The sequence below is a fragment of the Ictalurus punctatus genome, chromosome 11, assembly GCF_001660625.3.
Source record: "Ictalurus punctatus breed USDA103 chromosome 11, Coco_2.0, whole genome shotgun sequence".
NCBI lineage: Eukaryota > Metazoa > Chordata > Actinopteri > Siluriformes > Ictaluridae > Ictalurus > Ictalurus punctatus.
In genome coordinates, this window is record NC_030426.2 from 7,517,573 (window position 1) to 7,531,198 (window position 13,626).

At 44.0% G+C, this 13,626-nt stretch overlaps 1 protein-coding gene across 7 annotated transcripts in view; it reads right to left on the reverse strand.

Annotated features, from left to right (window-relative positions):
* Nucleotides 1-506: 506 nt before the first annotated feature.
* tox2 (TOX high mobility group box family member 2) overlaps nt 507-13,626 on the reverse strand; it is a 114,152-nt gene continuing 101,032 nt past the window's right edge. For all 7 annotated transcript variants that reach the window (XM_017480054.3, XM_017480053.3, XM_017480052.3 and 4 more), the window contains 5 exons: nt 11,295-11,525; nt 6,400-6,480; nt 3,155-3,544; nt 2,526-2,662; nt 507-824 (listed from right to left, as the gene is read on the reverse strand). In XM_017480054.3, the coding sequence (XP_017335543.1) occupies nt 782-824; nt 2,526-2,662; nt 3,155-3,544; nt 6,400-6,480; nt 11,295-11,525 (882 nt within the window). In that variant the 3' untranslated portion in view covers nt 507-781. The remainder of the gene's footprint in view (nt 825-2,525; nt 2,663-3,154; nt 3,545-6,399; nt 6,481-11,294; nt 11,526-13,626) is intronic.

A 13,626-nucleotide genomic window follows, 5' to 3' on the forward strand; every position in this document is an offset into this window, starting at 1 on the left:
TTACAATCACACTGTGACAGATTATTAAAGACCTATTGAGGTCTTTAAAATTACAAAAAAAAAAAAAAAAAAAAAAAAAAAGTTATTAAATGTATTTATCTATTCACCTGTTTCTTTTTTCTTCTTCTTCTTCTTCTTCTTCTTTTCTGACCTTACTAATATCTTTTCAAAATTCACAGAGTATCAGATGGACCTACAGTAAGATGTTGGTCTTTAATGACTTCATCATAAGAGTATTTCTCTACAGTACAGGACCTGTTATTGGCTAAAAAACAAAACAAAACAAACAAGAAAAAAAAACCCAATAAAAAAAAAAAAATTGTAGCAAGCAAGAAATAAATAAAAGAACAAACGAGGGCATGAGAAAGTAATCGAGAAGAGGAAAGCTTTCCTCTATTTTAATTAAAGCTCGTTTGCCCCGAGGGCCAGGTTTATGGTAGTTTGTTTAATTTTTCCTTTAATATATCTATGTTGTTTATTTTTTATTTTTTTTATTTATTTATTTATTTATTTTTTTGAAATTCAGAGAAAGTAAGAGTGCTCTGGAAGGTCTCCAGTGGGAGGCCTGTACATTTTAAGTGCTTGGCAAAAAAATGAGAGGATCACTAGTAGTCTTCAGAACACGCGTACACATCCTTCTAAAAACGAATGAAAATGACACTGAGTAAAAACAGAAGGTGACGGGGGAAAGGGTGGAGAGGTGTAGGGTACTCCCTGGTGTTGTTTCATCACTTTTTTTTTTTTTGTCACACATCGTCTTTTTGTTTCTTCTCCATTCACTTCAAGTGAGGTAGAGTGGCTTGTCCCTGCCTATCATGCTGCCACTGCAAAAAAAACCAAAAAAAAAAAAAACAATTTAAGTCTGACAACATTCATAGTTCATACACAAAGAAAATAGGATCATCAGAGCTAAACAGGATCATGCAGCGAAAAATCTTGATAGCCATATTTTATGCTGTCCAAACTACTCCAGATGTGAACGTATAAACGCGACTCTTCTGCTTTCAGGCTTTTTTTTTTATACGAGTCTGGACTTTGTCAGTCTCTCAGATTCTCGGTCAGTCGTTTAAACACAGTTCACGCATGGGCCGGAGAGCACACTCTCTCAGAGCACGGGACAGGGGGAGAAAAGGCCATAGACGAGGCTGCTGTGCCATGGTATTTGAGGTCTGGCGCTGCTCTATCGCATTAACACACAGGTGTATCTGATGCATTACTGTAAATACTGAAATAGATCAGCTGAATACGCACAGTGTAGACTGTAGAGTGTAGAATGGTTGCTTCAGGTCCGTCTCAAGCACACATGAACACCCTGAACCTGAAGTTTTAATAAAAGGGTTTGAGAAGTGCTACGGTATGTTGTTATTTCGATTATTTTTGACTCAATGTTATTTGGAATTAGTAACTCGTTATTTCGAGTGAAGGCGTTCAGGGGGGTTGAGGTCAGGACTCTTCCACTCTAACTTTGGCAAACCACGACTTCCTGCTTGGGCCCCTTTAGTTCTAGTGAAGGGAAATGGTAACGCTACAGCATGCAAGTCAGTCCGTACAGAATTTCGCGGATTTTTATTTGAATTTTTTTGGTGATTGTTGTGGCCGAAAATGCTCGGATTTTGCTGCGGCTTTTGCGCTTTTTTTTTTTTTTTTTTTGCGGAAAACTACTCGGATCGGTGAAATTGCAGCGGTTTTCTCCCGCAGCGATGATTGTTGGTAAATAAGACCTTTTAGCTGTACTCGAATCGAAGACGGCGGTGACATCACGTGACGCGTCTTGACCCGAATCTGTGGAAAAATCTGCGGTGATTTAGAAAAACTGCAAACTCCTGATATAATGTTGCGGGGTTTGCTTGAGTTTGCGTTCGTTCCGGCGCTCGCAGGATCGCAAATCCTGGAGGGACTGACAATCTACACACCTGTGTGCTTCCGACTTAGTGGCCACAGTCTGGGGGAAGATCCGATGTGAAGATATATATATAATGGTTAAATGTCCACAGATTTTTTTTTAGCCTTATAGTCTAGATTTAATGCTCGGTCATTCACTGAACGGTCAAGGTTTCTGATTCCTAACCCAGAATTCCATACCGGTCCCAGCCATCATTTTGACTGTTTGAATGTGAAATTCTTATTTATTTACACAATAACCTAGTGTCCATTATATTAATAAAGCATCCCTATCGGCGTGGTTGAACCTAAAGCGTCCATTACACTCAAACTGTTAAACATGTCAATGACAAAATTGGTCTAATTTAACCGACACAGAAAGAAAACAACAGCCCATGTAATTGGAAATGGTAAAAAACTAACAAATTTTGAAAATTCAGCGCTGCTTAAATATCCTAAATGGGCAGAAAATTACAATATGAATTATCGCCCTACAGATATTAAGCAAATCACTGCTGTCTAAAGGCTTGATGACGAGGGGGGGGGGTCAAAGAACTGGGTTCAGTATCTGATATGGGAGTGCCTTTTTTTTAAGAGTCACTGGAAGGGAAAAATCACACACACACACACACACACACACGCACCTGCAGTGGTTTCCTCCACACTCCCGATTGCAGTACTCACTGTCCCAGTCAGGGTTCTGTCCCACTGGGTTTGGAGCTCCAGGAGACTGAGAGCCTCCCACAGTCTTCTGATATTCTGACTGTAAGTGAGAGAATCCCTGAGAAGAGAGACAGCGAGAGGCATCTTCATTAACTATTACACTGAAAGGACTTCAAAATTATTATTTTTTTTTTATCAAATTCTCCAAAAGATGATGAGCAATTTAGAAACACAGGAGGGGAGAAACGCAGCTACAGTTTGACATTCAATCTTCTAACTGTAACCTCCTCCTTGGGCCTTAAATGTTTTTTTTCCCTCCCCTTTAGCGGCTTTGCAGAAACGTGCTAAGCAGACGGAGACAGTTTCTAAAATCAGGCAGTTTCACTCGGATTCACACGTTGCAGGTCTCTGCTGATTCAGATGACACCTCGGCGCACACCTTCCTCTCACAAAACAACACAGCAACCGAGCACGCCTCTGCCCCGAGTCAAAAACATCACACCTCATTACAACATACTGTAATCACACACCGCTGGAGACCTGGCTCGCTCTGCACTCTAGATAGTATGAGGTTTTGCTTTGAAAACTTAATATTGCGTGCGAAACTAACCTGCTGGCCTGGGGCCGGGGAGTGGAGTGAGGCCTGAAGGCCCATCTGGTGAGAGATGATTGGCTGCGACTGGACCTGCTGCATGCGGATTGGCTGGTTGAGGAGCGAGCCCTGGTGCAGGGAGAGCTGCTGGTGTAGAGGGGGGCTGATTTGGAACGAGGCTGGAGGGGAGGCACTGAGTGCGGGCAGCATGGCCGAGCGAGGCAGCGCATGCCGGGGTGCTCCGGCCACTGCGTAACTCTGTAGGTCGGTTAGAGGGAAGGGACTCGGGCCCAAATAAGGAGAGGAAGGCTGAGGGGGCACACTGTACAGCGGGGGGTTAGGGGGCATCATGTGGGGTGAGGGCTGGCTGGACTGCGCACTTTTACTCTCCACTGGGTCATTGTAGGTCTGACAGAACGAGACAGAACAACAAAATCAGATTAAAAGAGAAATCAAAAAACAGAGGTACTTTAATTACACGACGCGTTGATGTCGGAACACGTTTAAAGTCAAGACAACGCAAACAGTGCGCGATGTAAGAACGCGTGCAAGTATGCTAGCAAGAATAATGCAATAACACGGACGGACACGATGTCTTACGTTAAAAAAAAAAGCGTTTGTTGATGAGAACTATAAGAACTAGGCTATACAGACAGCGATACAGGCACAGCAGATCCGTGTGTCCGAATAACTGCCATTTATTGTTTGCTTATTGGCAGCGTTTAGACTGTATGATGAAAAGCTGGTAGTTTCATTAGCTGTCACAGTAACTGGCATGATCTACGAGCGCAGCTCTCAGATATACGGAACTGCGCGAAAGACATGATCGATATGAAAGTACAAGGTGGAGGAACGGAGTGATGCATTTACAAAAAAACAACAAAAAAACCCAAACCCCCACGGAGAAACAAAAATAGGGAAACTATGTGAGCGCGGCTGAGTGTGTCTGAGCGTGCGTGTGTGTGTGTGTGTGTGTGTGTGTGTGTTTGACAGAAGTCACCTGCTTCTAGAAATTTCCAAACAAATCCATCTTAAAATTAAACAATGGGACTTGGAAGTGCTCCAGGAAGTCATTTTTTAATATTGCTACACCACATCGCTTTAAAACCCCCGGGTTTACGTACACAAACCCTCTGATGGATGGATATACGGACAGAGGATTTCATTTTATTCGCTTAAGCAGCTCACGTGTCACGAAAACAGATTTTGCAAACACGATTTTCGGGAAACTATCTGTGCGAATTCGCCGCTGTTTTCTTTTCACGTGTTTACAAGCGAGCTGAAAGACCACGCTGCGATCGGAGTTTTTCCGCAGTTAGCCGATGTGTCTGGAAGAAATGCTAATATCTCGTTTGACATTTGTATTATGCCTGAAGAGGGAGGAGGGCCTCCTTTAAAAATGGCTGCTTTCACTTGGCTCTCATAATCACCCAACATACATTTATCGAGACAAAACCCTCACAATAACGTATTAACGTACAAAATGCCGCCAGGTGCATACCCATTCCGAGAGCCGCATAAAAGCTAGCTTCTTCAGCCGCGCGCACAATCACGTCTCTCTTTCAGTTTAGTTCAAGTACGCTCTCTACAACCTCTCTGAAGAGATATATGAAAAATAACATCCTTTACGAACAACAGTGATTTTCTCGACATAAATATATGTTTCGAGCCTTGAAGACCTTGAATGTGCTGTGAAGTTTGGTGGTGATTTCATTTTTTTTTTTTCCTCAACCCCCCCCCCCCCCCCCCACATACCCCCCTCCCCCAATTTTCTTTCTTTTCAGTGCCTGCTAGTTCACTGATGCATCAATCAAAGTGTCTGCGAGAAACAGATTTTGACGAAATATTTAATTATGCGAGACGAAGGACGAGAAAGGCGTTTAATAGGAGCTGCTGAGGGAGGAGGGCTTGATGAATACACCATTCATAGCTTAATCAAGCCTCTTGTTTTGGGCCAAAGAGCTCAGAGAGAGAGAGAGAGAGAGAGAGAGAGAGAGAGAGAGAGAGAGAGAGAGAGAGAGAGGGAGAGAGAGAGAGAAAGAGAGAGAGAGAGAGACAGAAGTATAGAAAATGAGAGAGAGAGAGAGAGAGAGAGAGACAGACAGACAGAGAGAGAGTGATGCACAGAGGGAGAGAGAGAGACAGAGAGAGAGAGAGACAGAGAGAGAGACACAGAGAGACAGACAGAGAGAGAGTGTTGCACAGAGGGAGAGAGAGAGACAGAGAGATGCACAGAGGGAGAGAGAGAGAGACAGAGAGAGAGAGAGAGAGACAGAGAGAGAGAGAGAGAGGGAGAGAGAGAGACAGAGAGATGCACAGAGGGAGAGAGAGAGAGAGAGAGAGAGACAGAGAGAGAGAGATGCACAGAGGGAGAGAGAGAGAGAGAGAGAGAGAGAGAGACAGAGAGAGAGAGATGCACAGAGGGAGAGAGAGAGACAGAGGGAGAGAGACAGAGAGAGAGAGAGAGAGAGAGAGAGAGAGAGAGGGAGAGAGAGACAGAGAGAGAGAGAGAGAGATGCGCAGAAGGAGAGAGAGAGAGAGAGAGAGAGAGAGAGAGAGAGAGAGAGATGCGCAGAAGGAGAGAGAGAGAGAGAGAGAGAGAGAGAGAGAGAGAGAGGGAGAGAGAGAGAGAGAGAGAGAGAGGGAGAGAGATGCGCAGAGGGAGAGCGGGCGAAGGTGTTTAGCATGAAAATGCAATTTGCGTTTTTGAAAAGGAAAACAATGGCTGTGAAATTAGCGGTATGAAAATGGTGTGTTTTATTATGTAGATGAAAATACGCAATAAAACGATCCATTACACAGATCCTGTTCAGACCACCCTGAGACGAAATGCTTTCAGAAATGAGAAATCGGCTATCGATCTATGGATTATGCATATTTCTGCCATTATGAAATTGAGTAATATATCAGTTCATGAGATCTAATGGATGAGCTGGGGGGAAAAACACAACCCCTTCTCCCACAACCTTAATGTATAATGTATACTATTCTTATAGAGAAAGGAAAATGTAAGCTAATGCGCACGCACGCACGCGCACACACTCCACTCACTCTCTCTAAGAGGACTGTTTGGGGTCTAATTTTGCATGGTGGTGCATCCACACACACACACACACACACACACACACACACACACACACTCCCTTGACAGCCCCTCCCAGGGGATTCTCTTGAATTTCTCCATCTAATGTATAATATAGCTCATCCCCCATCACCACTGACCCGTACATATCAAAGACATGACCCCCTCCTCCTGCTGTTACCTTGGAAACCAGGCTGGCTCGGTACGCTGCCAGGGCCTTCAGGTACTCCTTCTTAGCCGCTTCTGTTTTTCTCTTATACCCCTGAGAGAGAGAGAGACGGAGAGAGAGAGATAACACAACAGTGGTTAGACACACACACAGTGCAAGTCTTCGGCCATTTGACCTGAGCCAAGGCCATGGTCAGTGTCATGTCAACCACATTAGATGCTCTGTGTCAGACATATTCCGAATTTTTTTTATTTTTACCCCACTCGTGAAAAAAAAAAAAAAAAAATGAAGCCAGATGAACTATTTTCTCTCCCTTCGTCTGGGATTATTGTACGAAACTCCGTCACAGGAGTGTAATTTCATCAACTGTGTCGTCCCCGAAAACCCGGCCCAAGACAATGCAAAAGGAAATCGGTTTCAGCATTTCTGCTGGAGAGTCCATTAAGAAGGCACATCGTTCTATCAGAGTGGGTGTCACATCAAAGGAACAGCACAAAGAGACAGAGAGAGAGAGAGAGAGAGAGAGAGAGTGAGAAAAAGAGAAGAAAAGACGGCACGGTTTAACAGGGAAGGCAATCTATAGCAAAGGAATGAAGTCTGAGAAATGGCGAGATTGGAATGTAGGCTAATGTAATGGCATGTCAATCATTTTCCCCGTCCGCAAAAAAATGGTATTAAATAAATAAATAAATAAATAAATAAACGCAGTGAAATCGAGGAGAACAACAGCGGGACTCTAGCTGATGAGTGTAAATATGGTAAAAGTTGTGGAAAGACTGATGTCACATTGTATCGAGGGCAGCAGCAGCAGCAGCAGCAGCAGCAGCAGCAGCGTGGTTTAATTGATGAGAAAAACAACATTAAAGTGATGAGCGTGGCAACGGCGTTTAAACTGATGAGGAGAAACAGTGGTGCCGTTGCTCTCCGGGGAGCTTGTTACAGCGCGTGAGTAAAGAAAGGAGAGCAACATGATTTAAACATTTACATATGGCCGGGCCTGGCTCGGACTGCTACGCTGTAGATAGAATTACCGTTAAGCTTTAATGCCATGCACGCTGCTACTGAGAAACGCACACAAACGCACGTGTAAAAACACAACCGAACAGACGCCGGCGTTCAACTTTGACCTCACTATATGTAGTGGCCGGTGTTCACGAGAATAACTTCCTCACACTCACACACACACACAGAGAAGAATCTGTCCGATCTGATTACGCACGATCACGCAAGCTGAAAGTAGCGGACGGCGACTGCCGAGGTTAAGGTAAAGGCCGTCCGATCGCTGGCTTGGTTGATCCGCGCCGTACTAGCTTCCTAAAGCTGACGCAAAAACGGCAAACAGACGTCCCGGGAACCTCCGCGCTAACGAGATGATTAGTCTTAAGCGGTGATAACGCAGGCTCCGAGTTTGAGTCCCTGCGTTGCTGACAGTTAAATATTGAACGAGGTTGTATGGCTTTTGTAATAATGAACTCTCGAGGAGCTCCCGGCAGCTCGGGTTTCAAATTAATTTAACCCGAGCTAATGAGTGGCTCTAACGACAGTGACTCTTAAATAAATTAACACGCCTAAGGATTTCTAATTATTCCAAAGTGAGCGGATTCATTAGCAATTGAAGCCGTCACAGAGAGAGAGAGAGAGAGAGAGAGAGAGAGAGAGAAAGAGAGGGGTCTCGAGGAATTAGAACTAACAAATGGGGACCTGCTGCCTGTGTGAACGAGCACCATGTTGCCTTCTTAATCCCGACATGGCAGGTGGCCCCCCAGCAGAATTAGCTGGTAATTGTATCTTAATGAAATGTTCTTGTTTGATAACCGGTTAATTATGGAAGACAATAACTTGCGGAACCTCCTGACATGAAGAAAGGGGCGTATACCCTCGGGGGTGTGTGTGTGTGTGTGTGGGGGGGGGACAGAGCGAGAGAATTAAGGCGTGAGACGGAGGGCCTGATTTGTGCTCACACTACTCAGGGGTAGTGTAGTGCTGGAGAGCTCTGTTTCAGGGGATGCCGTCGAGGAAATACGGGAATCTCTCGTCGAGGCTACGCTGAAGCGTCTCGTCTAAATCGCATCCTGCGCCGTCGCCGTAATATTTCCTAATCTCATAACCGCAGCCGTGCTGGGAGAAACCCGGAGCCGACGGTAAACTGATGACGGACTATTTCGCGCCGTTGGCCGCCGCCGTGGTGCACCTTCACAGACACGCGGCGCGTTAATGAGGCAGGCTGTGAAGCGCAAGAAGCACTAAATCCCATGGGAATTAATCGAAAATGGCAGGGCTGTTAAACCTCTGTAAGGCAGCAAAGTAGATTCAAAACATGGAAAAAGAAACCAAACATGTAAAACATGCGTGGATAAGGCTCAAGGACAACACCGACGTCAAGCACCAAAACCAAAACAAAAGAAGGTGCTGAAAAGGCGGGCTCTATTTGAATCGCTTGACATGGCGCGCTACGTTTGCACGTTTTCCAACTGACGCTACATGCTTCATATTTATGCTGTAAAGACGCTGCAACTCTGATTTACATGTTATTCCTTCGACACGCGGTATAAACACAGACGGCATGGGCCTGCGTTATAGCTTCCTGGTCGTCGTGTTTCCGTGTCACTGATTCCTCAGTGATATAAGAGACGGGTCAGGGCTAAACACTCAACAAAATGACAGTCCTGCATCGGAGATGACGTCTATCAATCATCTGTTAATGGGCCGTCCTGCAGGCAGATAAGAATCGCCGAGCTCTTCGCTAGTCCATGGCTTCGTGAGGATGCTGGGGATAGAAACGCACCGACTGCATGAACTAAACGGCGTTTCCCTGACGATATCCATCTGAAGATAATTTCAGAAACAGATGCTGGTCATCAAATATATACTGCGAGGATAAAATGTAAGTCATCTTCCAGGATGGTGTGGGAAACATATCTGAAGTCTTCTGAAAATAAAAGCAATGCAGCGACTGAAATATTTCAGATATGAAGATTTAGGATAGAAAAAAATCATTAATATTAATTAGTTTCTCTACACGGACACAATTTTATATTGATAAAAACGATAAAGATTCACTTCGGTCGGTTGTGACATCTGTATTATGCGTTCTCGCTCTCTTTTTTACATATATTTGTGTGTTTCGTGTTATAACAAGAAAAATATATAATCACAAAAACCAATTTTGTGAAGAAAAGATTACATTGAAGAACGATGGGAAGAATTATTATTATTATTATTATTATAAACTTTTTTTTTTTTTAAACGTTATTTGTTTCATAGGGCACTGTAGACGATTGACAGCAGGTGATGATGTCATCGAAAGATGACCTGGCCTCAGTTTAATCATCCTGGAGATCAGCGCACTGATGACCTCAGCAGCTCCACTGATATCAAACAGATGTGTTCGAAAAGTCACGGACAAAAGGGTGGAGGGGGTTTGGTGGAAAAATCAAATCCGCTCCATTCTGATGGAAAGGATATATTGTAATGATTTTCAGGAGGGAAAAAAATAAAAAAAAAAACAGCAAAACATTGGGCTCCGCAGTCCAAGGACAAACCATTTCCCCAGCACCATTCTCAAAAATGATGCAGTGTGATGACAAGGAGAAAAGGGACACAATCATGCACATACATATATATGTGTGTGTGTGTGTGTGTGTGTGTGAATGTCATGGGAGACAAAGGGTTAAGAAGCACAAACAATAACATTTCGGAGAGCAGATGTCCTTGAGGGAGAAAAAGAAGGGCGCTGGGCGATGGCTAATCTTGTATTCTCAGCATGATCAAATCACCAGGCAACAGATATAAATAAAAGGGCCCAGGAAATGAGGAATTCACATTCAAGGGTGTCAGCGGCAAAATGAAGATTCATGGTGAAGAGGGGAGAAGGGAAGGAGGCAAAAATTAACTGCACATAAAAGGACACAGCAGCTCTCAGAGAAGAAGAAGAAGAGAGAGAGAGTGTGTGTGAGAGAGAGAGAGAGAGAGAGAGAGAGAGAGAGAAATATCACATGGCAGAAGGGTGAGTGCTCTGTACTCCGTCATGGAGACAGGTGCTTTTATTTGACATGCAATAGCAGGCCTTTGTTATGGAGGATATTCTAAAAATACTGTGGCCCTTCTCTCTCTGTCTCACACACACATCATCACTCTGGTTCATGTGCAGCTCATTACTGACGAACACACACACACACACACACACACACACACACACACACACACACTAAGTTTGTCTTAGTGAGGACCTTCTACTGACATCATTATTAATGCAGCTAATTAATGTACTCTTACTTAATTAATGCTATGCTACACTAACCTTAGCACTAACCTTAAGCTCAGTGCTCAGTAACCAGTAGGAAACCTTTGGGCTTTTTTATTTTTTTATTTTATTTTTTTTTAGATTTTTAAATAAAAGCTACAGATTTCGTTTTTTAAAAATTCAGTTTTCCTTGTGAGGACCAGCCAAATGTCCCCACATGCGCAAAGCTGTCAGAGATTCCTATCCTTGTTGGGACATATAAAACATGTATACACACACACACACACACACACACACTAAAGTGGATTCATGGTAAACTATCTGATTAAAAAAAACTTCCAGCGCAATTGTGTACTATTTATATAGACATACGAATGCCCTTTAGCTCTATTACGATCATCATCTTGTGCTCAAACACTTAAAAAAAATAAATAATAAAAAAAAACCCCAGAAATGCATCTGCATAGTAAGAACAGTTCTGCTCTGGCACGCCTCATTAAGTCCACACCACAGCTGTTCGTTAGCTGGAAATGTGTGTTCCAGCTGGGGGAGAACGTCCTATAGACATCCAAGACCCTTTATGTTCCAATATAAGACCTGGCATTAGGGTGGCCAAATAAAACAGACAGAATCCTCTTACAGAAATGACAGGGAAACTTCTCACCTGTTTCTGCTCCTCTCCCAAACTGTCCCACATGGAAGCCACGATCTTGGAGACGTCTCCGAACGTAGCGTTGGGGTTCTGTCCCTTAATGGCCGCCTGAGTATCCCGGAAGAAGAGGGCGTAGGCTGAGACGGGCTTCTGAGGCTCGTTGGGATCCTTCTTCTTCTTCTTCTTCTGAGGCTTGGGCTTGGCCTTCATCATGTCTGAGGAGGGTCTTTTCTCCCCCGTGATCTTGGGGAACAGGAGGAACAGAGTAAGGATGTGCATACACACACATATTATTACATATTATATATATATATATATATATATATATATATATATATATATATATATATATACACAGTAAAACCCTCGTATCTGCTGTTTCAGTTACCATGGTTTCACTTAACCGTGGGCGACCGCGGTCCAAAAAAAATTAAATAGAAATGTTCAAAAATAGAGTAAACATTCATAAATTAAATTGCCCCATTCTGAGTAACGTGATGGAATCTTGTGTGGTTAATCAGCCCTTTGCCAGTGTATCCACACTGTATAATCTACACGGCCAATAGCAGTCGTGTCGGTAATCAGATCAGCTCTCAACGTATCGCAGTGTTCGTGTTCAAGTGTCCCTTATTTTGCTTAATAATGGCCCCAAAGCTCAGGAATAGTGATGCTGGCAAATCGGATGTGCCAAAGAGAAGTTGTAAAGTACTTCATTTAAGGGAAAAGATGAAATATCTCGATTTAATAGGGAAAGGGGGGGAAAGGTATGCTGAGGTTGCTAGGATGTTTGGTAAGAACAAATCTTCTGTCTGTGAAAGTGTGAAAAATGTACAGTATATATAGTGTTCACTACCATCCGCGGTTTCAGACATCCGCTGGGGGCTTGGAACCTATCCCATATGGACACGGGGGTCCTCTATCAATCTATCAATCTATCTATCTATCTATCTATCTATCTATCTACAGTATCTCACAAAAGTGAGTACACCCCTCACATGTTTGTAAATATTTGATGATATCTTTTCATGTGACAACACTGAAGAAATGACACTGTGCTACAATGTAAAGTAGTGAGTGTACAGCTTGTGTAACAGTGTAAATTCGCTGTCCCCTAAAAATAACTCAACACACAGCCATTAATGTCTAAACCACTGGCAACAAAAGTGAGTACACCCCTAAGTGAAAATGTCCAAATTGGGCCTAAAGTGTCAATATTTGTGTGGCCACCATTATTTTCCAGCACTGCCTTAACCCTCTTGGGCATGGAGTTCACCAGAGCTTCACAGGTTGCCACTGGAGTCCTCTTCCACTCCTCCATGACCACATCACAGAGCTGGTGGATGTTACAGACCTTGTGCTCCTCCACCTTCCGTTTGAGGATGCCCCACAGATGCTCAATAGAGTTTAGGTCTGGAGACATGCTTGGCCAGTCCATCACCTACACCCTCAGTTTCTTTAGCAAGGCAGTGGTCGTCTTGGAGGTGTGTTTGGGGTCGTTATCATGCCGGAATACTTTCCTGCAGCCCAGTCTCTGAAGGGAGGGGATCATGCTCTGCTTCAGTATGTCACAGTACATGTTGGCATTCATGGTTCCCTCAATGAACTGTAGCTCCCCAGTGCTGCCAGCACTCATGCAGCCCCAGACCATGACACTCCCACCAGCATGCTTGACTGTAGGCAAGACACACTTGTGTTTGTACTCCTCACCTGGTTTCCGCCACACACGCTTGACAACATCTGAACCAAATAAGTTTATCTTGGTCTCATCAGACGACAGGACATGGTTCCAGTAATCCATGTCCTTAGTCTGCTTGTCTTCAGCAAACTGTTTGCGGGCTTTCTTTCTTGTGCATCATCTCTAGAAGAGGCTTCCTTCTGGGACGACAGTCATGCAGACCAGTTTGATGCAGTGTGCAGCGTATGGTCTGAGCACTGACAGGCTGACCCCCCACCCCTTCAACCTCTGCAGCAATGCTGGCAGCACTCATACGTCTATTTCCCAAAGACAACCTCTGGATATGACGCTGATTACGTGCACTCAACTTCTTTGTTCGACCATGGCGAGGCCTGTTCTGAGTGGAACCTGTCCTGTTCAACCGCTGTATGGTCTTGGCCACCGTGCTGCAGCTCAGTGTCAGGGTCTTGGCAATCTTCTTATAGCCTAGGCCATCTTTATGTAGAGCAACAATTCTTTTTTTCAGACCCTCAGAGAGTTCTTTGCCACGAGGTGCCATGGTGAACTTCCAGTGACCAGTATGAGGGAGTGTGAGAGCAATGACACCAAATTTAACACACCTGCTCCCCATTCACACTTGAGACCTTGTAACACTAACAAGTCACATGA